Here is a 27333-nt window from a genome sequence, read left to right as displayed (position 1 = left end):
ACAATTCAAGCATTTAAACAGTATGCAAATTATTGTTGAAGTTTTGCAGATTTTTAGCAAAACCACAAAAACCCTTATTGCAAATGTTTCGCAACAAAACCACTGTTTTTTTAAACTCAAAGTATTTTTTTAAATAAGATGCAGCATAAAATTTAGCATTCTCACTATTTAAAAGCCTGTTTAATTGATCGTGAAATATTATGTGGCTGATTCTATGAAATGGATAAATTCATGTTTTGATTGACAACACAACACATTATGGTTTGACCTTGGTTATGATAAAAATGTTGCTTTATGTTGAGAAAACTTAAACTCTTATAAATCATGAATGCTTGTAACCTTCTCATGGACAAAATGTTGATTATTTAACAGGAATGTGGAGACAAAAAAACAAAGCGATGGTCCATTCATCATCACAAACGCGTCCTTTTGTTTTCAACATACTCCATAAACATGTTTGTAATAATGACGCCTCTGACAAACAAGTGTTTCTTCTTGAACTAAAAGCGTTTGCGGACAGACTTGTGGGTTATTTCATTAATTAAACGTATCTTTGGTATAAATAAGGCCGGAACAAAACGCGTTTGGTAGAATCACACAAATAACAAAAATTATATATTGCACACCCCATAAACCAAGAAATAATTATTTTTTAGGATCATTACTGATATTATTTATGATCACTATTTTCAGTCAATTTAATGAATGTAAAAAAGTCCCATAATTATTACTGTAATGTGAAAAAAGATCAAATATGTATTTTGATGGGGTGAAATATGACGTGGTTAATGTTCAATATGAGATCAGACTTTTATTTTGAAATGACCAACTTTGTATGCAGAAAGTAATAACCCATTTCTATATAACATCAAAAACGTTTATGGCTGTCAAATGATTAATCGCACCCAGAATAAAAGTTTATGTTTATATAATATATGTCTGTGTGTCATGACCCTGTCCTCCTAGTAGCTGTTTCTCTTGTTCTGGCTGATGGGATCATGACAGTCCCACGTCTTGTGTCTGTGTTTGGAAGCACATGGCCATTGTTTGTTTCTTTGTGCCATGTGCTCTCCTGTCTTGAGTCTTAGCCCCGCCCCCTTGTTAACATATTAATTAACCTGTTATCAATTCACGCCCTTAACCTGTTATGCCTCTTTTGTTCCTCTCCTATTTAATGCCCTTGTGTTTGCTGTGCTGGATCGTTTGTCTTCATCCCAGTCTTGTCCTGTCTGTCAGTCTGTCAAGGTTAGTTCGGATTAATTTTGTTATAGTATATTGTTCTTGTTTTCCCCTCAAGGGATTTTGAGTTTTTTTGTCTGTGTCAAATAAATAGTTTTTTGTTGAGAGCTTTCTACACTTGGGTTCTGTTTTATCAGTTTCATGACATCTGTGTACTGTGCATATTGTATTTAAAAATACAGAAGTGCATATATTTAAGAAAATTAAAAAAAATAATAAACGTTTGTGTAATTTAAATTATTGGTAAATATTTTTTAAATAAGCAAATGTGTATGTGTATGTATATGTTTAAGTACAAAATTTATACGCACAGTGCAAAGACGTATATTATGCAAACATAATTTTTATTCTGGATGTGATCAATCGCGATTAATCGTTTGACAGCTCCAGAAACATTACATACCTGTGATCTGGAATGTCATTTTTCTCATTAGATAATATTGTCTGTTTGGTCTTCGTCTGGTCTAGTATAGTACATACAGCGTGTCTGACCTGCACATCATCCAGACAGCACAGAACACAGAATGTCATGAAATGTAAAACCTATCCACCTCCAGAGCCGCAGAAGCCCATCAGTTTCCAGCTAACAGTCTCATGACCACCATAAACCCCACGACTATGATGGATAAAAAAACTGCCTCTGCAGGTGGATATCATTGTAAAATGCAGGAAATGATTGAATGGGAACAGTGAAAGGCGCTGAATCTGAATACGTGGATGTACATTCCGAATAACCTGAGATTAAATATCAAGCGATACACCTGAAACGAGGCCACAGGTGGACACTGTGCAACATATCTAAAAAATCTTTTGTTATTGTCAATTATTTTCTCTTTCTTCGATTTTTCTCAAAGGGTGGGAAACCTGGATAGACTATAAACGTAAACAGCATCTTCGTAATGTACATAACACAGCAATACACGGATTTAAATTCAAACAAGCTTTTTTCTTTATATATATTTTTTTCATATATAGATATATTGATAGAGAGAGCTTATTCATACTGTGGATGTTGAAAGAGAACATGACACATGAAATGTTAAACATACTATCAGTTTCAAATGCATGCCGACACTATTTAGACCTTCCTTGAAGCTTTAAGGCCAGTTCACACCAGAAACGAAAACTATGAGCGTCCAAACCAACAGATTATATTGTAATGTTTATTCTAAACTCATGTGCTTGCTTTATATCTATTTTGTCTGGCTGTCAATGTTTTACATATATGAGCCAAAAAACACTGTTACTCTGTATCCTTTATTGTTATAGTTGCGGTGGACTCCTTTTCTCTTCAAATCTTTATCTTGTGCTGTCACAGATCGCACATATACTAAACTTTATAGTTATCGTTCTTAGCGTGAACAGGTTTAGTCTATTTTTCCTCATAAATCAAGGGTGTATTAAAAGAAAACACCTCACTGCGCTGTCAGCTTATAGTGCTCATACAAAAGCCACTTTGCTTAAATTTTAAGCACACACGAAAGCTAAGCTGCGTTTGACAACAGCTGTGCAAGTTGCTCAGTATCAACGTTGATTCAAAAGAAAACGTACCTGCAAACACATCCACATGTGTATTATGTGACACTATAAAAGCGAAACGGGAAAATCTGGAATGTGATAGAACTTACTGATAGGCGAATTTAATAAATAAGACTTCGCTACGATACTCCTAAAGCTCACTCAATTCTAGGTAGCAGTGAAGCCATTTTGATTTTTGATTTGCATATTCTAAGGTCCGTGGGGCCTTTTCCCATAATGCCTCAGTTCTTCTGATGTGCTAAAGTGTGGCATGGCCAAATTCTTTAACCCTTCTTCTGCACTTAGAAACATTTGCTCGGGCCACAGTTGCTTTGCCATGCAGATAGTAAAGATTCAGCACAAAGGTGGGGTTCATCAAATAGAAGGGAGTGGAGGTAACGGTCTTTTACACAGCCTGTGATGGGCGGGGGGCCGGGGTGTGGTGCGACATGGCGGGGAACGGCAGAGACCAGCTCCGCACGCCTAGCTGACTTCAAAGTTCTGAGGCAGGGAAGGCGATTCCGTGGGCGCCTCCTGTTGATGGGAGGGTGAACTGGCAAGTGATTCTGGAGGGTCGTCTGTACTCGTGCTGGTGGAGACCTGAGTGGGCATGTGGTAATTTTGGGGGGCTAGATGGAATAATGAGCTGGGGCCGGCCTGCGGGCCCAGTTTCTCCTCGTCCTCCTGCTGGGAGCTGGAATGCTGGAGCAGGGAGCCAGTGAGCTTGACTCGGCAAAACGCGGAGCCGGTGGAGATGAAATTGACTTTGTTTTTGTCAGGGCAGGAGAAGAGGGGGACGGTGGCTGATTGTCTGGACCTGAGAAAGAGAGAAAAAGGAAACATATTTTAGTAAAATGAGGTCTAGAGATAGTACTAATGTACTGCATACTACACCATGCTATTGTTTACATGTTTATTTATGTATATTTAAAATACAAATTTTCCAAATAAAACAAGGGATAAACAACAACAATAACAAAAACAACAATTTATAACAATGTATATACCTGTATTTATCAAAAATAATGTCAATATAGATTTAAATATGCACATCGAGGAATATATAAATAATAAAAACTATATAATTAATAATAAAATAAAGACAATCATGAAAATAAAAATATTTACAGCCTTGCTGTAAATTGTCTCTATAGTCTGTGCAGCACCATGTAATAATACCACATATCCTGTGTATCAGATAAAATAATGTTGGTTAAAAGATCATGGTTTTTATTGCAGGTTTATTTGTCACAAAAAGGTCTCAATTTTCAGGTGTGCGTTCAGTGTGTATCCTCATTGGAGCACACACAATGTAGAAATCATGGAGACAGAAATGTACATATGTCATTCTAAACGTACTAAAGTGGGTTAAGTCTACTCACGTCATCTCCTCAAACACTTTGATCTTCTCACAGCCCTCTGGCGGCTCTCTTTTAAACATGTAGCTGTTGTTGGGTTTAGGAGATGATGCAAATTTGGGAAGAGGAGAACTGCTGCCGCTATCTGCAGGAGGAAATGGGAATTACACCTCAGGACACTTCATGATTTAACATTGCTTCTGGGAATTGTGCGCAATTATAGCATTAATGATAGCTTTATATATGTCAACATTCCTGGACCAATTGTTTTGGATTTTTTGCAATATAATAAGGATAGAGGTGCAGGAAACACAGTCAGAATTTCTAAGAACATTATAGAAAATATGTAGACATTGAGAAACTGTAAATGGAACAAAATGGAGAACAAGTCATGAATTTCGAGTCCTATAATAAAAAAAAAACCTGTGATCATCTATTCTTTTTGAATATCAATGCTATGACGTCAAGCTTAAACTAATTTCTCTCAAAGGGATAGTTCACCCAAACCCCCACCTCATTTCCTTATTTCCTTCCTTCCTTATTTTTCCGGCTGAACACAAAGGAAGGTAACAATTGACTACCATAGTAGGAAATATTTACATGGCGCATCAAAACGGTTTGCTTTCACAAATTCTTCAGAATATCTCATTTTGTGTTCAATAGAACAAAGGTAAACAATATTTTTTCTACTACGGTGGTAAATGATGTTCCAGAACTGAAATTGATAACATTCTTCCACATATCTTTCTTTGTGTTTAACAGAACAAAGAAATATATACAGTTATGGAACAACTTCAGAGTGAGTAAACGGTGACAGAATTTAGATTTTTGGGTGACTGTCCCTTTAAATTCTACACTGAAAGAAAACATGTAGTAATAACGGATTAAGCAGTTGTTTGGATAATAGCATATCTGAGATAAAAAGACTGCTGTTATTTGTAAAATCCATATTTGGTGTAAAACCGAAAAAAAATTTTTTATTCAAAGCTCAATGTTCTGAAACTCAATGCTGTCTGTGTGACCTTTGTCCCTGTCGTCCAGCATCTCATCAGTGGAATATGGGCTGCCGTCGTGTGAACGGGGAGGGCACGCCGGAGAGGGGCACGGAGACAGGCTGGAGCAGCTACTGGAACGTCCGGGTACTGACGGTGTCTGCATGTCCACGCCGCGACTGCTGCTGCTGCGCTGAGGGGGAAACGGAGCCCTCCGTCCATCAGGGACCTCCAGCGCCTGAGAGCCAACCAAATAGTCTTTGAACAAGCATAGCTTCTGAACGTGATTTCACCAAAAAAGACTTGGACAAATGTATACTCTGTATAAAGAGGCCTTCAGTTGTGTATGTACCTTCAGCTCATCCTTTTCTCCATTGTCTTTGATGAAAACCTTTTCCAGCTCGTGGTTGATGCCCTCCATGCTGCTGGGAACTCTGGAGATGGAGGGCTTTGGCACTGCGATGTTGGACAGTGGCATCTGTGCTGACTTCGACATGGGTGTCTGCAGGAAGAATGTCACACGGTCGTCTCAACGAACACAAATGATGCTGAATACAGTGATATTATGTGTTTGTGTGAGCGCAGACCGGCACCTGGATGGCTGTGCTGATAGAGGGAGTGATGGTGGTGGTACAGCTGTAGAGGGGGGACAGAAGCTCTTTACTGTCCTTACACTGCCGTCCTCCGCCCTGTTTACTGCGCTGCAGATGGAGCCTGAGCTTAGCGATCTGTTAAACACAATGTGATTGAATTTGAAGACAAAATGCTCACACATAAGTAAAATGCTCACAAGTAAAGCTCCAAAAAAGTCGTGTTGGAACAATATAATATTTCCTACATGAGACATAACTAAACCTATTTAAACATTTCACCTTTTGAGTAGCAAGCACAGATCACTGCCACCTGCTGGTATGGAAAGGGATTTCCTCTTATAAAGGCGCAGCATAGTCGTGCTTTGGACCCAGACGCAGTCAAAGTGAGCCGACCATTTAGCCTGCTTTCAACTGAAGATAAATGATCTTTAATCCCATTTGCCACATCTTGATGCATCTGTAGTGCTCTGGGGTTGGTTGCACCAGCTGTGCGTAAGTTACAACTTAGCCTAGTTTTGACTTAAACTGTCACTAAGTTACAATTTACGGACTACTTAATATTTTTCAGTTGCACCATTCAACTTAGTTGAAGCGTAATGTTACGTATGAACTAAATATTTACAGAAGCGTCCCATCAGGAGTAACTGTAGCTGTGTGTTCACACCGAGCGCGAATGAGGCGTCAAGCGCGAGTGATTTACATGTTAAGTCAATGCAAAGACGCGATAGACGCGCTTGCGGCGCGAATAGCGCGAATGAGGCGGCGCGAATGACGCGAATAGCGCGAATGACGCGAATTGCGCGAATGACGCGAATCGCGCGAGTTGAAAAATCTGAACTTTGGCGAAAATTCGCGCCGCATTAACCAATCAGGCGCCTGCTTGAGTAGTGACGTAGACGACGTAGCGAGCAGAGGCAGAAATAAAAAATGGAGGACAAGCTCATCTCAGTGTGTGGACACCCGGAGCTATATGATACGTGTTCATAAAAATAGGAATAAAAAGGATCTTGCTTGGAAGAAAGTGAGTGAGGAGGTCGGAGAATCCGGTAAATTGTAAAAACATTTTCGTGAAGCGAATTTCACTCGCGAATGACGCGAATAGCGCGAATGACGCGTTTTTCACGCGCGAATAGCGCGAATGACGCGTTTTTCACGCGCGAATAGCGCGAATGACGCGAATGAAGCGAGTAAACAGAAAATGTTCAAACGTCAAACTACTCGCGAATAGCGCGTTTTTGACGCCTCATTCGCGCTCTATGTGAACACACAGTAGGAATAAAATAGCAGACTCACTGAACTAACTGAATAGGCTCTTATTTCACTCGACATTCTTCGACGATATACACACATCGTAATGCTGACATTTACAGTCACTTACCTTTTAAAATAGAGAACATTATGTGATGACATTACATTGTTGGCGAACAAGAACACGTCCTAGAGCGTCTCCGTGTGTGTATCTGCCTGTGTTGTGCACGTCAAAATAAAAGAATCGTATTTTTATTTCATTGGCGGTTGGCAGTAACATTAAATCACCCATATTGCATGTCATTTATTATAGTGTTTATAGGCTGTATTTTTATTTATTTACTGTTATTATGTCAGGTAAAGTAGGTTTAAATCAAGAATGTTTTGAAATTCACAACATTTCAACATAACTTTTTCACACGAATTCAAAGACTGCTATTGGACTATTAAAGGTAAACGTCATATTATGCGACTACGTATTACTTTACGGAGAACTTAAAAACTACTATCTACTCTCTGCCTTAAAACCAAATGGTGCAACCAAATAACAGATTTAGTTACAAACTAGTAGTTCCTCTGAAACTACAACACTGATTCTTAATCAGTAGTGAGGTACCTACAGAGAGATTAAGACATCACAGACACTTACAAGGCAGTTCCAAAGGTTGGGCAGCACCACTTTGCTGCCTTCTAAGCACCCTTGCTTTCATTGAAAATTATAAGGTAATGTGGTTCAAAACAAATATTACAATATGAAAAAAGGCCAAAGTGGCAGAGATAGATATGGGCATAAACCAAGTGATCCAGTGAAAACAGTTTTCATTGATTCTTGCTGAATTCAGCATGGCCACAAGGGGTCATTACAAACCAGACCTTTAAAAAGGCTCCACTAAATGATCTACCAAAATCAGGCAGCTGATATTTAACACTCAAAAGTTTGTTTAGCGGTGTCCCTCAGGGTTCATACGGTGGCCCGCTCTGCTTTCTCAAACTGGCCTGATCACTCAGTGTTTACTTGAGGGGTTTGTGTGCAGTTGATTACAGTGTTTACTGCCTGTACGTATGGAAACAATGGGACAAGTCTAGACTTGTTCATGCAGATGACACATCTGGTCGATGGTTCTTTCTTCACACAGATAGTTTGGCTTCATAATGTCACAGAACATTTAACTGCAGCCAAGGCCACACCTCAGCAGGGGAGGCACTATCCGTCCACCTCTGTTTGCAACAGATTACAGACGCCATTCTACAAACCTGCAAATCTGTTGCAACAAACACGAAACAAATATTCTGTTTAAGAATTACAAATGCATAAAAGAGATGTTTTTCGGAGGTGCCTGGGCTGAAATAAATTCACAGCATAGGCTCAGCAGGGGAAATCCTGAATGTGCTTTTTTGTAAGTAAGTCAATATATGCAACCTTAATCCACTTAAGAGGTGTAAGGAGTTAAAAGCCACTAAGTGGAAGCACTTGTGTGAACCCGGATACAAATATTAACATTTGAGGACATGAACTTCATATATGAAGGAAAAATGGATCATACCGACCTTTGTCTCCAAATTTAGAGAAACACTATGAGATTATTCAGGACTTGCTGAATAAGCTCCTTGTAAAATGTTTCTAAAAGTTTTGAAGTACGTGTATGACAATCTTGAGAAAGGAAACAGAGGGGACAACCAATCAAACTAGATTCACACATGCTGTGTCCACATTTGATGCTCTGTTGTTAAAGGAACGGTAAACTCAAAAACCCTCAAGTGTAGGGCTGATCGATTCATCAAAATCGAATCGCGATGTCAGACGTTGCGATTTGCTAATCGATAGAGGCTGAGATGTAGATGCGATGTGAAAAATATGAAACGCGTCTGATCCAAGTCTGCTTTGAGTGGCATTTGTGTTTGTTATACTGTATCTTAATTGTAAAATAACCTGTTCCGTTTCAAAATACTCAAGTGCGTCTAGAGATTAAAGTTTAATATACAGGTTTGTGGCTCTTCATTTCATTTTTTTCACCATTGTAATGTGATATTTACTGATCTTTTTTTGAAATATCTATAGGATCTGTATTAAATCCATATTCATTGACTCATATCGAATCGAGTGTTTGTGAATCGTAATCAAACCAAATCGGAACATCAGAATCGATACCCAGCCCTACTTTGTAACCTATGCAGTATTTTAATAATTCACTACAACAATAGAAAACTTTATGGATTTAAGGCTGATAAAGGGAGTTGTATTTGTTATAATGGAAACTATAATAGTGTACACTGGTATTTGGATTCTATTGATGTGATGTAATCTGGCAGCTGGGAACCAATAGAACAACAGTAGTTCCTGTAATGCCCAAAACACACAACCAAAGGAATTTTATAATGGTTTTAATGGAAACAATTAGAATTTCTGTAATGGCTTTTATTGTTTTATTTCAGTAGGGTAACTATACCCATACTGTGCTTCACACTATTCACCATATTGAGCTGAATGTTGACAAAATGTTATTGCAAATCAAATTGCAATGTCTGTCAGAAAAATAAAATAAACGCAATTACATATTTTCCCAAATCGCACAGCCCTACCCATGTGTTTTTAAACCTCTATGACTCTTTTTTGTCAAGGAAAATGAAACAGCTATTAGTTGAATGCTGATTTTACAGTGTTCCATCTCATTCCAGTATACTTCGTCTTGCGCCAGCAAGCCAAGTACTTATAGGTCACATGGATTTTACGGTATATGCAATGGATTGCGAGGGGACAAAATAGGACAAACATGAAGAGGATTATTAATAACAGTAATAAACTGATTTATCTTACAGAAGTTCAATGTCTTCTCCCAATAAAAACTGATGCCAACATTAACCATTGTGAAAATGCTGGCACACGCAGCAGAAAATATTGCGAGTTTGAGGGTTTGTTTAGGAAATGGCGCACGCTGCTAGTGTAAAAATGAATGCAAATGCAAAAAACAATGGATTTTAATGAACTCAAAAGGGATTTAAGAATTTTTCAAACTCTTTTACTCAAAGCAGTTTACATTGCATTTAAGGTATGCATTTCATCAGTACATATAATCTCTGGAAATGACCTCGATGATCTTGGCACTCCTAGTGCCACCATCTCTTTTTGATCTAGAAGAACGCATCAAAGATCATCAACAAATAATATGATAAAACCACAGTGAAAGGACACGTGCAACATGACTCTGCACATACGACAAGCTTTGAATCCCCCACTTCTTTACTGTTCTGTAGGTTTGGAGGCATTAGGAAACCCATGAATTGGGCGGAGGGTGATAATGGTGGTTGCAGGGAGGGGAAGTGAGTTGTTAAAGGGGGAGATAGTCTTATCTTCCCTGAACCGTCAGGGTGGGGCTGAGCACCCGTGATAAGGTTGACTATGCTGCGGTTAGCGCTAGCAATAACACGCCGTGCAGCGCAGGAAGTCTGAAGCCGCACAGGAAGTTATATATAGCAGAAGGTGCAGGGCAAGTCGGATGGGTCGGAGTGACTGGCAGCAATTTGCAGAGATACGGGCAAGGAGTTAAATTTTCAACAACCCCCCCCCCGACAGCTTTTCGTGTGAGCGGCTGTATCGCAACCGCACAGGATGAGATCATCGCGAAGGCAGAATTGTAGAGCTCATCACTTTCAGGATACTGAGAGCTCTGTTAATAGCTGTTAGTGCGATTGCACTTTCTTCCTCTCTGAACCCAAGGGGGAAAACTACACAACTGCAAGCTCATGACACACTACATATAGTGTTTCGCTGCTGAACGCGAGTGCGTTTCCTGCTATGGGTGTGTAAGCGTGTGTACCTCTTTAAGCTGGTCGGCACTTCCCCACGACGCAGAGCGCTGGTGTGTGTTTCTTTCCTCCTTGGTTTCCTCACTCCAACATCCAGGAGTCTGCAACAAACACACGCATATAAAGATTGACGTAACGATCTCAAAGAGGACACAAAAGTGACTATTGTTTTTATATAAAGCTAATTATAATGGACTAACCCAAATCCACACCCTTAGACTCTATTAATATACAATTCTAAGGAGGTGCAAAACTACGTTTGCATAATTGACTGGTTGGTAGGTTGTCGGAACGACTCGCCAGTCTCAAGAAAGTCGTGTGTAATTTCTTATATTTTTCTTATATTAAGTCTACCCGAGGAGATCAGTTGTCTCTCATTGAGCATTCACATAAGACAAAAACAGTTTGAATGGGCCGCAAAAGATAATAACAGAATGCAAGGGTGTTGAGGCTCAATTTTGTAAACTATTTCTAACTTAACCTGCCATATTAAAAACTGTATTGATGATGCTTCTAAACCCTAAAAACACTGTTAGCTATTATATTAGCTATTATATTCCCCACAAAAGATGCCGACTAAAAACCTGTGTTCTGTGTTCAAACGAAAAGCGAAAAACATCGAACACCAGGGAGTGTTTTCACATGTCTTAACGTGCCAACGAGTAGGTGTCAATGAGCTCTTCCCACAAATTTCTCACTCGAGTTGAAATTTTTCAGCACGGAAGATGCGATTGATGCATGCTCAATGCGAGTCATTCGCATTGCCTGGCACGAGATTTGCCTCTATTCACGTCTCTGAATTGACTTCATGTAATTTACTCATGCAAATAGTTCAATACGCATTTGGTGTGAACACAGCACTTCTGCAGTAAATATCCAGTCAGACGCCAATTTCTTACAAAATTCTTAAAATTTTTGTTATTGCAATATGTAAAAAATGTTGTTGATCCCTGTAGGGTCTATTTCGAGAGTAACTTAAAATAGTCTGTGGGTGTCCACCACACAAAAACTCTCAATGAACTTATTCGATCATCTTTAAATTAATCCGCATTCTTAAAATAAATGACAGAATAAAAATACATTGAAAAAGAGGTTCAAAACAAATAGGTTCAGCCTCAAACCTATATACATTTTTTTGAAAGATATTTGGAAGAATTGTAGCAACGGATATTTTTGGGGCACCATTGACGACCATCGTACAAATATTTCAATGGTAGCCAAAGATGCCCCAGAACTGTTTGTTTTCTTCAAAATCTCTCTTCTTTTGTGTTCAACAGAACAAAAACAGTTACACTATATTTTTGGTAGTCAGTTGTGCCCCAGAAATCTCAGTTGCTAACATTCTTCAAAATATATTTCTCCGTGTTCAACAGAACAAAATAATTTATACAGATTTGAGGCTGAACCTATTTGTTCGGCATTTATTATAGTATGCACAATCACATGATGTCTACATCATTTAGACAGTTTCCAAGACATCCCTAGGATTTGTCAGCTTTAGCTCACTTTCACTGACAATATTTTAAAACCTGATCCCCTCACACACAGCAATAAATCACATTCTTATGCATCGCACTTTTGACTCAAAATTTCGCACCAAAATCACAAAGTCCTCATTGTTCCTGCAGATTGTCCTGCTGGGTTTCAATAAACGCTCACTGACATTCTGTTACTTTACTTTCTGGTACTGGGGGCACATGTGGATGTGATGTACTGTATGACCTTTGGCATTCGCTGAGTCTGCACACCGACACAACGCACATCTCTCTCAAACAAACAATGTGTATTGTAAAGTGTGTGTGTTTGGGCGAGTCGCTGAAATGTCACAACTTCTGACGTAACTTATTATGCAAAAGTAAAAATAAATGAAATGTCGTTCGACGTCTTCCTGTTTGTCCCTGCTTGGCTGCGGTCAGAAGAAAAAAAGTGTCTACATTTGCATTTCGTGATGCAAGTATCAGATCCTCAAGGGCAGCTCAAGAATAGTTTGTGCGTTGAGATCAATTTCGGGGGAACAACACTGATGTTGTCATGACACTCGGCACATGTCTTGTTTTGTGTTGAGCTCTCGAGAGAATTAACCGACACATAACATGCTAGTGAAATAGCCTGAATTGATTTTTTCTACTTTAAATTGCATAAACATTAAACGTTCAAACATAAAATACATAAAATTCCCAAAGTGTTTTGTTTACATATATATTTGCTTTGCTACATAACATTTTTAGCTCTATTCCAGCAAAAATGTAGACTGAATTTGAGAGCCTGAAGCTGCTACCAGAAGTGGATCAGGGCCTGTGAAAGAAGAGAAACCCCTGCATTCACCCGCCTGACAGACGTCACACTTCAAAGCTTGGCATTTGGAAACAGATCGACACTAGAAGACCACGGGAAACAGCTTTGAAGGCCTTTTTTGTTCTTTTTTATGTCCTTTTAAAGAATTAGCTCACCCAAAAATGAAAATACTGACTTCATCTGGATTGACATTTACGGCTCTTTCTTTTTCTTTAATACGTACAAAACCCATAAACAAAAAATATAAAAAAGGGGTAAATAACATTTACCATTTACACTAAACTGACCTTATACAAATTTCCAGTTCTATACTGTTAATGCATAAATGAACAAATCCTTTCTCAGTGCCTTTAAATCTCAGCTTCAAAAAAATGTATATCCATATCCATATCTCCTCAAAGGTGTTATGTTTATCTTTTAGAATACAACCAGAATGGCTGGAGTTACATAGGTCCGCTTTCACCCTTTTCTATACAATGAAAGCGAACAGGGATCACGGGCAAAACCAGTTTGGTCATTTTCACCAAATGGAAAAACATCCAACATATATAGAGCTATAAAGTAGTCCATAAGACTTGCCTGCTGTAATGTAAGTCTTGCGAAGCCATGCTTGTGTAAGGAACATTTATAGGTAATAAAGTTTGAGGCAATAAAAGCTATTTGCTAGAAACCTTCTCCTCCACTGTAGCTCTATAATCATATATTCCCCGTGTTTCATGTGTCATGTGAACATTCATACGTAGCAGTGGGAATGAGATTTGAGAGCTATTGTGTGGTGGAAGAGAGGGTTTTCATCAAATAGCAACTCCTCAATGTGCCTCACACAAAGCATTAATATGATATAATGTACAAATGCACCGATACTAAATTTTTCCACTGATATTCTGATTATTATACCGATTATTCAGAGTGATATCTGCCGATATGGATAGTTTGGTGGTTACACGCCTTAAATCAATTCTGAAGACTCAATTACTATTTCTTAACTTTCTGATTGTTATTAATTCATATAATGACTTCATATTAAACATCAAACTGGTGACGTTTCTAAGCATTTTGTATAAACACACTACGAGTTCATTACATTATGCTGTCCTCTTTTGATTGACAGGATATATTGGCCAGGGGCGTTTCTAGACCTAAGGCGCTACGGGGCACATGGCCCATTATTTTTCCTACCTTTTTTCTGAAAGCCTGCTAAAACTATATCTTCAACGTAATTAACATGGTTTGAGGCATAAATGGCATACACTGCATGACATTTTTTTCTTGCAAGTTCACTTTCTTCTTCATTACACAATGATAATGCGGCAGTTCAAACTAAGTCATACGTCTGTATTTAGCCTGTATATATGTAGCACATTGGTCCTGTGAGGCACGACATTTCGTTCCACTGTATGTCCCTGTACTGTATTAAACTTGAACTTGAACAATGAGTAATTACATCTATCGAGTCAAGAAACCAGTCATTTTATTGCAACTAAAATAAAGAGCATGTTTAATCTAAAAAAGTTTTCCTAAGACGTTTTCCTTAAATGTCTGAGACCTGACTGTCTGGGGTTGTAGAGTAGTATGTTTATCAAGTCTTGAAAATCAATATTATTTAGAAACTTACTTTAGCATGTTTTCATAGCCAACCTCAGTCGCATTTCGTCACCTCTGTGCGCAGCTGCGTGCTGCAGTTGTTGCAAGGAAACACAGATGCGCACTTACATAAGAACGACATTAGTCGCCACAAGAGTTTGCGTTTTCGGTTGAAGTGTGCGACTGCATTGCTTTTATGCAAACAGACAGACAGACACAGAGATTCCTGCCTTTATAAGAAAGTAAAATATGTTCAACCCCCTCCCTCCGAGGTGTTGATTACTACCGAAGCTTCGATGCTCCAAAAATGGTCTTCGGACCAGCCTGGATAATGAAGCCCGAGGGGGATACACAGGGAGAGAAAGAGGGGAACCTTGACAGCAAATGGGTCATGTCGAATATTGTTATTAGTAGAATAAGTACTTTTTGGAGAATGATAAACCCAGGGCACTAAATGCTTTCCTTACATGACAAAAAGCATCATAAACAAACTTCAAAACACATCATTTTATGCCTCACAGAGTAAAAAAAAGGGTTTGAAACAACTTTAGAATAAGTAATGACACAATGTTTTTGCATGAACTGTTTCTTTAAGACCTGATAAAGCGGAACTATGGTGGGATGCACGTGGCTTTTTATGGAGCCGGTGTTCACCTGATCTGTTTGCGATACTGCTGAATGGGCCGCTGTGAATCAGTATGACGCGGAGGACGAGGGGTTAAGCCCAAGACACTGTTCAATAATGGAGTGGGAAAAATTGGAATCCCAACGGAGCTAATCTATAATGCTGTTGTGCACAGAGAGTATAGAGAGATGCAGCCTTACACTACTAGCATTTGTCCTGAGAAACACTACACATCAAATATTTTAATTTCTTTGAGATCGGGTATCATGCTATGTCATGCATTCAGATTTCTTTACACTGTTAAACATGTTGGCTTCTCATGCTTAACATGGTCAACTTGTTATAAATGAGTTGCACTTATGACGTAGGATATAACGCTGGATTTGGCGATTGTTTGAAACTGATAGATGGCGCAGTCCCAGTGCTAAAAGATGCCGGACATGAACCGGATGCGGTAAGTCATACGCCTGTATTTTGCAATCGGCGTGTATGTGCATAATGTACAAAACACGAAGGGATTAATGTGATGATGTGTTGCTTGCTCGTGCTGTAGTTCCATCCCACTCTCCCCACTTGTCCCACCTCTAGCAGCTCGAGTTTTTCCGGAAATAATCGTACAGCTGTATCTCTCTTTTATAAATTTGATCAAACTAAATACTCTTCGAAGATACGACGTATGCATTTCTACTGTATAGGCACTCAAGTTTAATATATTAATAACCAAAATCATTGCGAATTTAATACATACACTATATATTTTTTGCCATTATAAAATGACCAGACGCCTACTGAAAGCATTCTTCTTTTATGACAGGCCTGTGTCAATTGGACATACCGCCACCTACTGTCCCTGTGTATTTATATACATGTATCTGATCTTATGTTTGACGTCTCATATTTTACTTTTATATATGTGAAACGTGTGTGCTTCTCTTAAATGCGGCCTGTCCGATTTCCGATTGTTTAGACAAAGTCAGGCCAAGTACAAAAACAACATTGTAGCCAATCAGCAGTAAGGTGCACAGTGTACAGTACGGACATTAGTCGAGTCGAGTTCAGACGAAAGCGAAAGTTGGGAGAAGGGCTATGAGAAATCGGACACCCCGCCTTAACAAGAATGGGTTTAGGTTGCAAACATTTGACGTCACAGATTTTGACAAAAAAAATGGCGGCCTCCAAGTACAAAGTTTATGAATCCTGTGAGAGTTACACTGTTTTTTAATTTCACATTTATAAAGCCATATATCTCTCTATACCCAAGATTTATTTTAAAGGCAACACCCGAGCTTAAGCAAGCAAATCAAATTAGTTAACATTTCAGACGAACTGACTGGTTATACAAAGAATCTACAAAGTACTCCTTTTACCCACGTATGAAATTTCACACCATAACTCGGCAAAGAAATACAGGAAGCACAAAATTAGTATCTTTACAGTAGTAGAGCCAAACAGAGTGTGTGGTTTGTGTTGCCATGCAGCAGTGAAAACAGGATGTTTGGGGTCATGTGACACGCTGGAACTTCTTCGCTGCTCTCATGACCCCTGAGTCCAAATGCGCCAGAGCGCAGGACCTCTGACCTTTCATTCACTCACTGCATGTGTTAAAGGGGCCACGTTCTGCACTTTTTGTAGCATTGTATTCCAGAAGCCTACAAATGTAGTCTAGGTTTATTGACTAGACGGCAGCATATTAATTACTTTCCTGACCCTTAGATTTAAACTGTACTATTTGCTTCTGTACCTTTAAGACTGTTGTGATGGGAAAACATATGAAATGAGTATTAACAGAGAACTCTATATGATATTGGCTGCAGTATAACATCACTACATTACTTCTCATCGCATTGATGCGCTTTTCCATGAAGCTGAACTCAGCTGAACTTCCAACACTTCTGGCTCAAACTTTCTGTCAGTGACAGCCAAAACATTTTCTCAACTTCATCCAAAAAAGAAAGTCTGTCCTTATTTACTTACTCTCATGTTCTTCCAAACCTGTATGCTGGTTTTCCAGCAGATTTCTAAATGCTCTTTTCCAGACAAAAAAGTAGTCCTTACATTCATACATTTGATTCATTAATGTTCATGCCCACGTTCAAATTATGAAACAATTCATTTTTTCCTTCAACCTTCCCTCACAAGTTTCCATGATTCTGAGTCAGGTCGGATGTTTCTCCGTTAAACTAACCATCAAAAACAAACACTTCACATGTTATCAGTTTCAAACCCAAGCAAGTGCACAAAGTGTTCTTAGAGCACCAGAATATTTTTGTCAGTTCTCAAGTCTTTAACGGGATATTTTGTAGAATGTTAACAGCGGAAGCCCGTACACACAAGTAACAACATTCCAGTGTCATCTCGTCTTTCTGGGTGATGAACATGACACTCCGTGCATGCAGAGACACACAATGAGAGGCACGGCCGAGTCTTTACCTTTAGACACACTGCTCTCCGGCAGGTGCCAAATCTCACCCTCAGTGTAGCAGCAGATGGTGGGTAGAAGCGTGAGATTGTGGGGATTGTGTCCGGGGATGACACACCTGCTGACATTTGGGGGTAAATGAGCATCTGACCTTAACCTTTTTCAATAGAACTAGGGATCTCAAACGATTAATCGCGATTAATCACATCCAGAATAAAAGTTTGTGCTTACATAATATATGTCTGTCTACTGTTATTTTGTATTCATGAAAACATACATGCATATTTTTTGTAAAAATGTATGAACGTTTATATATAATTTCAATTATTGGTAAATATAAAAGAAATACATCCTAATAATTCCTAAATATACATGTATGTGTTTATAAATACACAATTATTATATTATATTATAAAGCACAGTACATAGACATACATAAACACAAACTTTTAATCTTTTAAGTAAATTACGATTAATCGTGTATAGTTATAATGCACTAGTGGAAACGGAATTATCTATATTAAAAGGTTCTAGGTAGTCTTCATGTGTTTTTTCTTTTCGGTAATTATAAAATTATAATATTATGAATATGTGTGAATGTAAATTATCTTCATACAGAATCATTTGCACTACCGGAGATTCAAGCGTATTTTGGCATTTTATTCAAACATTGGGTGACAGAGACACATGCCTTCTTCAGTCTGGAACGTCTGTGTCTTTGTCCCCCAATGTTTTAATAAAATACCAAAATACGTTTGAGTGGAAATGATTCTGTATGAAGATAATTGTTTAGATTATCTTACCACAACAACAGAAGAAAGACAAGAGCTCAGTGCAAAAGACTTTTAAGACCATTTAAACTTGGGTCAAGTAAGCAGAAGGGTTTCACACAGCCTCTGCTTTTACACAATTATATAAGTGACTCTTGACTTGTATTGTTTGTCTAGGTAGTTCAATTCAATGTTTTCAGCGGTAGAAAAATGTACTTAAGACTTAAGAAAAATCCTTCCAGATGTTGCATGTGGGAATCTGTGGTGTCTGTGATTATTTGTGTAGCACCAAGTGCAAATGCTAAAAGTAACGTTAGTTTACTATGTTTGACTAACTCTTTAATGCAGCTTCAGAAATGCAATCATATTCACAGTAAGAATTCACATACAGCAATACAAATACAGTACATGAAGGTCAAAACTAAGTATTTACAGTAAACAAATAATCTTGAACTAAAATGATACCCGTAACGTTTGCAAATACACCTGAACAGACAGTTCAGGTTAACACGTGGTTATTTAAACACAGGGGGTGAAAGTGCCTACCTGTGTGGACTTGTCTTTCATGCACGAGGGGTTGTGCAGGTGGGATTCACGAGGCCACTGCCCTATCAGGTAGGGTCCGGTGATAGCACCAAGAGAGGAAGTCCGTCTAATAGCACCTGTGCTCCGCACCTGCTGCGACTTTGACCTCTCAACTGTCAGAAGGAAACAGAAAGAGAAAGAGAGAGGAACAGGTGAGTTGTGAGCAGGTGCAGCGGGGAGTATTTTCCCTACAGCAGTAGTTGCAGATGCACAAATGAATGCCAAACAATGTTTTACCAGATTATATCAAATTGTTCGTCATTTTCATTGTAAAATGTATGTAAAAATACAACAGGACATGTTTTTTGGTTAACAATAAATAAGCTTAAAATACAAAGTGCAAAAATTGTTAAAGATGAGTTGCAATAAATCCAACCTTGCCATGCCTCAAACATCACTATTTTCAAGCTATAACTTGTTTGGTACAATTAATGAAACATCTGATATGGAGCAAGTACAGTACATAAAGCAGTTGGTGTTGTAAATGGTCTCTTTGTCCTGATTCACAGAGGCAATACTATTCATACTATTCATTTATAAGTTAAGCTGTTTATTTAGCTAGACACGTTCACTTCAACCCAGTGCTTGAAGTGGGAAAGAAAAGGTTCCGGTACTTTCTTGTGCACATTGCCATATGGAAATCATTACCATATTTTACATTTCTAGAAGGAAAAACAGTATTTGGACATTGCTGGTAAAACCTTTTACCCATGACAGCATTTTTGGAATTATTTTGTTAAATAATAATTACATAATACCACACAGTCTTATTTTATGCCTTACATGCCATATAACGTATATGTTATGTTTTAAAGTATGTCAAATCGAACACATATTACATTATGAGACAAACCACCTAATGCCGGAGCCTCACCAAAAGATTTTTTAAATCTCATACGAGTTTCAAACTGTGAGAAACCACAAACATGAGAGTCCTGACTGTGAACACAGGAAATATGTTTACATTTGTTCACTGTATGTTTATTACAGTGTGTGTTTAATATAAACAAATATAACATATAAAATATTTATCATTGAGACTAAAGCATTTAAGGAGGAACAGCACTAGATATAATTGAATATTGATATTGTTGTATTATATATATATATATATATACTGTTTTGTAAATAATCTCCTGAAAGAGTCCACTGGCTTCACAAGCTCCACTGGACCCTTTTTTTCTGTTCTACCTTAAAGCATCAGCACACTCGGACTCCTGCCACTACCGTCACTTGCACTAAACCAGATTTGTTTTGCAATGATAGTGTTTGTAATGCGTTTGACAGAAAATTGACAGATTGAAGAAAGGGGTTTGGTTGAAGTCATGACTCATGACTACAGTTGTTATGCTATCAGGCTTTCTGATCGGGTATCGTTTTGTTCCATGTGACCAAAAAACAGCGTTCTCGTGCGTTTGTCCTCTGGGTTTCCCCCACACAACGTGTTGAATATTTTTGCGATTCACGACTCCGATGTTCTTCCGATCAGGTTCATTCACTCTTAACACACACCACAGGAAAATCTGATAAGATCATCTGTAGAGCCCTTTAAGATCAGCGGGACTTTACCTAGGATAGTCGGAAGGGGAGAAGCAATTTAGGGTTTAACACAGCACAATTTACTAAAGATAAGTAGTTGGCATGCTTATCATCTTTATTGTAAAACTTTATTTTTGAAGAGGTTTGCCTGAATGTTTTTAAAATTATGTGAACTTGCAAATGCTATACTGTTCTTGTGGGACTTTCAGCTCAGCCGCTGTTCAGCTGCGCGATCGCTCTCCTAAAGCGCTGCTGGATGCACGAACCGCCATACTAGAGCTTCAATGCGCGAGACGCCTGCAAGGGTTGAAACCCGTCCGTCTTGTGCGTGTTTACATGGAAACACGGTTTGGAAAGTAGCACCGTGGAATGGAAAATCGAATGTAATGAAAACAGGTCACACCACAACAAAATGTGCACTCACACAAATGCTTTCAAATATATTTGGAGTAACAGGTTAAATTTAGGGAGCGTAAAATAGGGAGCACTCCATCATGCCAATTGCTTCCACACGCAAATCATGGGAGATTGCATCCGTACCTAAAGCTATGATGTTGCCTGTATCTTTGTAGATATGTTATTTTCGCCTTCACACATCTCACTACACACAGTCATTAGCGCCCGCCTGCAGACTGTCTTCTTGGATGGAATTCTGTAAACCCAGTTATATTGGTCAATCTGTTGAAATTGGGCAGCACCATGCCATAGACCCTATATGGAATGCCTGCAATCTCTAGCCAAAAAAAGCGTAATGGCTAATTCTAACGCCGTGGCTCTGGATACTCACCCACTGAGATGAAAACTGCCTTGCGGCGAGTCTTCCGGTCCGTTAAAATATGTTAAAGGTAAGAAGGATGGCTCGCTCGTAGTGAGATTACACTTCCAAGCACTGCTTCAACCCGCATAAAGATAGGTACAAAAAGTAACCTGCTTCAGACAAAAATGGAAACATAGTGGCACGAGTTACAGATTACAGCTTTAAACTGCTTTAAAAAAGGTTGTGCATATATATTTATTACAGAATTATTCTGGCATCCACATCTGTCTTTTTTTTACAGCGGGCAACAAAATAACCCAGTAAATGCATAACTAACTCTGCAATAAAATCATTCGCTCAATATTAATTTGTTTGGACGACTTGTAAATTACGCCAGAATGTTTCTTTATCGAGCTGTAGTGACGATGCTATGCCTTTTTTAGGTGGGCTTTAGCCACCCTAAAGTTCTAGCTTAGCCCCCCCGCTAAAAATGTGAGTAATTATGTAATCTGTTCAAGAATTGGAGATCGCTTTATAGTTCTCTAAACTCTTATTATGAAAATGCCGGCAGGCTGCGATATTTAGCGAATTCTTCAGTTCACAGCGGCACAGAGTGGAGTGAACGTCACAAGCAGAGGATAAAGGAGTGTGCATTAACATGACATCTGCATCTTTGCCATTCTTCGTTATATATGCAGGTTACATAATAAGATGCGTGAGCGACCCTTTTCCACCCACTGTAAAAAGTGTTGTCTTCGTTTACCCCTCGTCAAACTGTTAACTAGCCTAGTTGTTCACCACAAGCAAGATGAAAGAACTTCACACCAAAGACGTCTGATCAGAATGAATGGCAGGGAAACATCATATCAAGTTATCCCTTCTACTAAATAATGACTCTGTAGTATATTGTGACATTTATTATATGGATTTGTGCTGGTGTTGTCACTTTGAATTATAAATGTTGCAGATTGATCGATTAATGTGATATTCATTTTAATACCAATAACTTTATTCTGCATATTCTTTCTTAATGATTTATTTAAAGTAATATATACAGCTTAGAGGGTGGCTATAAACATACATATATATCCTCTTTGGAGGCTGAGCCCACCTAATATTGAAAACCTAGAATCGCCCCGTCGAGCTGTATGTGCTGTGTATATTTGGTAGGATGCTCGGTCAACTTCAAGGTTGTGTGTAACTACGAAATCACATCTATAGCAGCATTGTTACAAATATTGTGCTTTAAAAATATCTGAATTACTATGCAGTTGCCGTTTTAGACGGACAGTATATTAAAACACAAGTTGGTTCTACTGAATAAATCTTGCATAAAAGCTTAAAATTTGTATAACACGAATAACACTGTAACAAAATCTACATTAAGATGCATAATGCATATTTAATACCTTAATTCCTAAGATACTCACATTTGATCACTATATGTGACGCCTGGGAAACAACCGACAACTTGGCTGTCTAGTATCTACAGAAGCAGCTGTCTTCTAATGTAGCATCCTATTTAAAACTTTGTGTTTGGCTACGGCTACATCCAACGTGCTTGATCTGTTACACTTTAGTTATGTTCAAACATGATAAAACTACCTCCAGCACATCGCTTATCCCATATAGACAGGGAGAAAGGCCGGGCATGTTCAAGGGCATGTAATCTTATCTAATCTGTCAGAGATTGACACCTTCCTGGAGTGGATTTTACATCTCTCTGTGCTTCTATGCATCATCTTTATGGCTTTAAGAAGACAAACTCAGGTATCTGTGTACACAAGGCACTTCTAGGCAAACTGCACTCGTGTCAATGTGAAAAGCAGAACCTTGGGAATCGAACCCAATGCTGCGGCGCTGAGCTAATAATAAATGCTAGTGACTGTTTAACCAGCAACACCTTCTTGAACAACCAACGTCATTATAAAGTTACGATTATATTACAGTGAAAATGTTTAAGTGAGGCACAAGTTTGGATCTACTTGGAAATTTGGCACAAAACAAGTAATTCCATTAATTTCTTTGACCTGTTGGACACAAACTTTTAATTTCCTTTCGTCTGTTTTACATGCTTCTGTGTAACCTCACAACCTGACTAGACTAGACCAGCTTCAAGGAAAGATCTGCGGGTCTATCATTGTAAGTTTGTCCAACTGTCATAACCAACTCTGAAAATATGGAAATTCTGCATGAATCCAGACCTGTGTCCTTAACCTACACTCCTTAAAATAAAAGGTGCTAATCGATGACATAGAAGAATGATCTTTGGCTGCAGAACCTTGACGATGAAACATTAAGAAACATTTTTTTCTTTTAAGTAAAATTTTTACTAAATGCTTCTTGGAAAACAGAATGTGGTTCTTCTGAGGCATTGTTGAAAACAATTCTTTTAGCACCTTGTACAAGATGACGACCTGTGGTTACTTCTGCAATTTTGCATTGCATTCCACTGTGCATTTGGAGAGTAGTCTTATCTTGAATCTACATGGTTTTTGGGAGACCTGGGTGTATTGACAATACATTACAGTCGTAGTGATACCATAGTAGTAAAAATTGAAGGTAGTCATAAGTGCCCCAGAACTGTTTGTTTTCCTACATTCCTCAAAATATCTTCTTTTGTCCAACAGAACCAAAAAATCCCTAAAAAGTTTTTCCTACTATGGCAGTCAATAGTGCTTCAGAACTGTTGGCTGCTAACATTATTCCAAAATATCTCTCTTTGTGTTCAACCGAATAAAGAAATGTATAAATGTTTGTAGTAATTCATGACAGAATTTAGATCATCATCGCTGTGTGTTTTAACCGTGTGAAGCCCACATAACACGAGCACAGTGAGAATCAAAAGAAAATAACATACAGAAATACAGTGGAGGAAATATTTGTTGGTTGAGGTTTAAATGTCAGAGCAGGCATGCAAAATAGTCAACGGTGCAGAAGTTTATCTCTAAGGATCCAAGCAAACCTGAGCATACTAGAGACATGAGTGTACAGTTGCTATGGTAATCAGTGCAGGGTCATTCAGTGCACAGCTAATGGATTACAGTGACAGTCCATTCTAGAACACCATATTTAGAATTGGCCCTTATCTCACTGTGTGCTTTTGAGGAAGTGCCGACTAGAGACTGAGTCAGTGGAATACTATATGTAGGTTAACTCCTGTTTAAACTAAAAAAGAGAATTGTAGGTTAACAAAACAAATTTATTTTATGGGTATTAAAAAGAAAGTGTTACCCGTAAACATTGTAACTATTAAAGACTAAAATGTTATTTATGTAGCGCTTTTTACAATGTTGCATTGTTTTAAAGCAGCTTAACAGGAAGAAAACAAAACAAAAAGAAAATCACAAAAAGGTAGAAATGGAGAAAAAACCTTGAGAGAAACTAGTCTCAGCCGGGAGGATCAGGTCTCCCCTGACATGTTACAGCTGCACTCAGTGACTGATTAGATGTTACTGAGTAAATGTGAACTACCTGCATATTCACTAATATGAAAAGCAATATATAATAAATAGTAGATTAGTGCTATCTCGTCGCTTTAGAATTAGATGGTTCAATTTGACATTTTGGTCAAATTTGGTCACATATTCCTATTCTGTGACAATCTACATTATGCCATGATTTATTTTAATGTGTGCATTTTGGGACTTTTATTAAGAAAACAAAAAGGTTCTATCTACAATATCATTTCTTTATGTGCTATAAGATTCTATCTGCAAGAGCCAATCAGCACTTTGAATGCACACAAGAGGACCAATCAGGAAGGAAACAGTGCAAGACAAAACAACATTTTAAAGAAACCTCAAGGTTGACTGTTTTATTGATACTCTTGTCAACGAGAGCATCTCAATATTTATAAACACAACACTAGCACGCAGCGCTAGCTTCTTATTACATGTGTTTACATATGATGGCAAATAGTCAACAACGGCAAGAGTCTTGATTAAAACAATAAACATTATTATGTTTTTTTTCAGCCATACTCGTCTCTAAAAATGAATTTGATCAGTCCCACCTTCTGTGGATAAAGCATCGATACAACAATTAGCATGGCCTTTTATGCTTAACTTGAACAAGAAAGAAATCATCCTAGAATATGAAATAAGTGCCATAAAAAACATGTAAATGTCCCTTTTTTACACATTATTATTCACTAATTTCATGTTTTAACAAAAGTTAAAAGTAAATTGTTTGTGTTGCTTGAAAATGTATTGCTTTAATGAATGTTTTGCAGATAGAACCTTATAATTCTAAACCGAAAGTGATTTTTCAGAATCAGAAGATTCTACCTGAAAAAAAACATTTACAAATTTCAGAAATGTTTGATATTGTTCATTTGGAATAAATGAAGGGTCTCTGTCTTTTTCATGTATAAAAGAGACTTGTTCCTCATATCATTTTTGCGATATGAAATGCAAAAACTTTAAAGCTCAATATCTCAAAACTATTCAGACCACAGATCTATATAATTTCAAGGCGACGATCTATCATCATTGTTTTTTATAAGTATGACATTTAAAGTCTTCAGCAGTAGTGACGGGTAGAGACAGAGGGAGGAATTGACACATAGCAGGAAAAGCTGGTGCAGATTTATGCAGAGTTAAGGTCCATTCACACCACCGGCAATCTGAACTCATTCATTTTCAAGAGCTGCTGACTTCTGAACATGAGCGAGCATTCTTGACAGGATATGAGTGTGTCCAGAGACTCCACACATCTGTGAACCAAACCAGGACGCATTTTTTACTACACATAAGAGTGCGTCTCAAAAGATGAAGCAGTGAGAAATGCTGATTTAATACTTTGCGCCTGTAATGCTTATTTCAAGCATTGTGTTTAATATACTATGTTACTGAATGTATTAACATAACAGAATGTTTTGGCTATAAACGTAGGGGTGTTCTATTAAAGCGGACGTAACACACGCAGTTTCTGCCAATTTTATATTTATCTTGATTACCTATAGAGTAGTATTGCGTACTTCGTATCTTTTCACTCTCTCTCTTTCTCTCGCTCCAGCTGGTCCAACTTGTTTTTTGACAAGTTGACCACGTCAAGCATCAGAAGCCAGCACATTTAACACTGTAAAGAAGTCAGAATACCTGAAACACTGTTGCACCCCACCTTTAAGAAACCCGGCCTGACTTTTAGTACTGACTTAAGCATTGTGAAGAGAAAACTACTGAACCACTAAGTAAACCAATAGTGAACCTGCAAGGGTAAAATACTATGGATATTCATGACTCCGCAAATTCATGACATAAACACACAATATCTATGACAATGAAAATCAATGACCTGTGACAGGCTCCGCCCCTAATACAATTACGCAGACGAGATGCAGGTAAATGGATGGATTATAATATTAAATCACTTTTCAAAAAAGGTAACAGTACACTCATTATCATCATAATGAATAACAAATTACACCACTCTCAGTACTGCAATGACTAAAACAAAAAAGACTATATACACTTCAAATAAAATAAACATGACAATATTAGTGTTTCTAATTTAGTAACGCAGATTTAATTCCGTATCTTAATTCCGAGTGGTCAGATTAAATCAGATTATGTATTGACATTGATAACTGTTGAAGTGTAATTTTTACATTGATATTATTTTTCTGTATCTAAATGTTTACTCAAATACTTCGCTTTGAAAAAACCTCCCGATTTCTCGGTAATATCTCTGCTGGTGGTATGGACTATAAAGGTTTGGATTTGCTATAAACCGCATGCTACAAACCATCATCTCAGAATAACTAGAACTGCGACAACGACAGCTACGCTTATTCGCAAGTCATGTTGGAATTGATAAAACACGAGGTGGTTGAGGTTGACTTGGTGCACGGTTCGACATGCCCAAATGTTGCTCGGTGAGTGTGGAAGGCATTTGCTCATGGAGGTCTGGCAATGAAGTCCTTCCTCTCAGTCTGCTTTAGAGTTTCCTGAGAGCAGATGGAAAGAGGCAGAGCGGAGTCATGCCAAAAAACTATTCTCTGACA

At 38.1% G+C, this 27333-nt stretch overlaps 1 protein-coding gene and 1 long non-coding RNA gene across 2 annotated transcripts in view; one reads left to right on the top strand and one right to left on the bottom strand.

The window, feature by feature from the left end:
- Positions 1-793: 793 nt before the first annotated feature.
- glcci1a (glucocorticoid induced 1a) overlaps positions 794-27333 on the bottom strand; it is a 34858-nt gene continuing 8318 nt past the window's right edge. The window contains exons 2-8 of the mRNA XM_079485639.1: positions 18992-19143; positions 10764-10853; positions 5701-5835; positions 5460-5609; positions 5138-5345; positions 4140-4260; positions 794-3574 (exon numbers count right to left, since the gene is read on the bottom strand). Of these exons, the coding sequence (XP_079341765.1) occupies positions 3241-3574; positions 4140-4260; positions 5138-5345; positions 5460-5609; positions 5701-5835; positions 10764-10853; positions 18992-19143 (1190 nt within the window). The 3' untranslated portion in view covers positions 794-3240. The remainder of the gene's footprint in view (positions 3575-4139; positions 4261-5137; positions 5346-5459; positions 5610-5700; positions 5836-10763; positions 10854-18991; positions 19144-27333) is intronic.
- LOC306910799 lies at positions 1122-7415 on the top strand. Its single transcript, XR_013788203.1, has 2 exons — positions 1122-1245; positions 5157-7415. It is a non-coding gene; the product is annotated as an uncharacterized lncRNA (long non-coding RNA).

This window comes from Barbatula barbatula (genome assembly GCF_947034865.1).
Source record: "Barbatula barbatula genome assembly, chromosome: 21".
Lineage (NCBI taxonomy): Eukaryota > Metazoa > Chordata > Actinopteri > Cypriniformes > Nemacheilidae > Barbatula > Barbatula barbatula.
The sequence above is the reverse complement of the archived record's forward strand: the minus strand, read 5'-3'. Positions and strand labels throughout refer to the sequence as shown.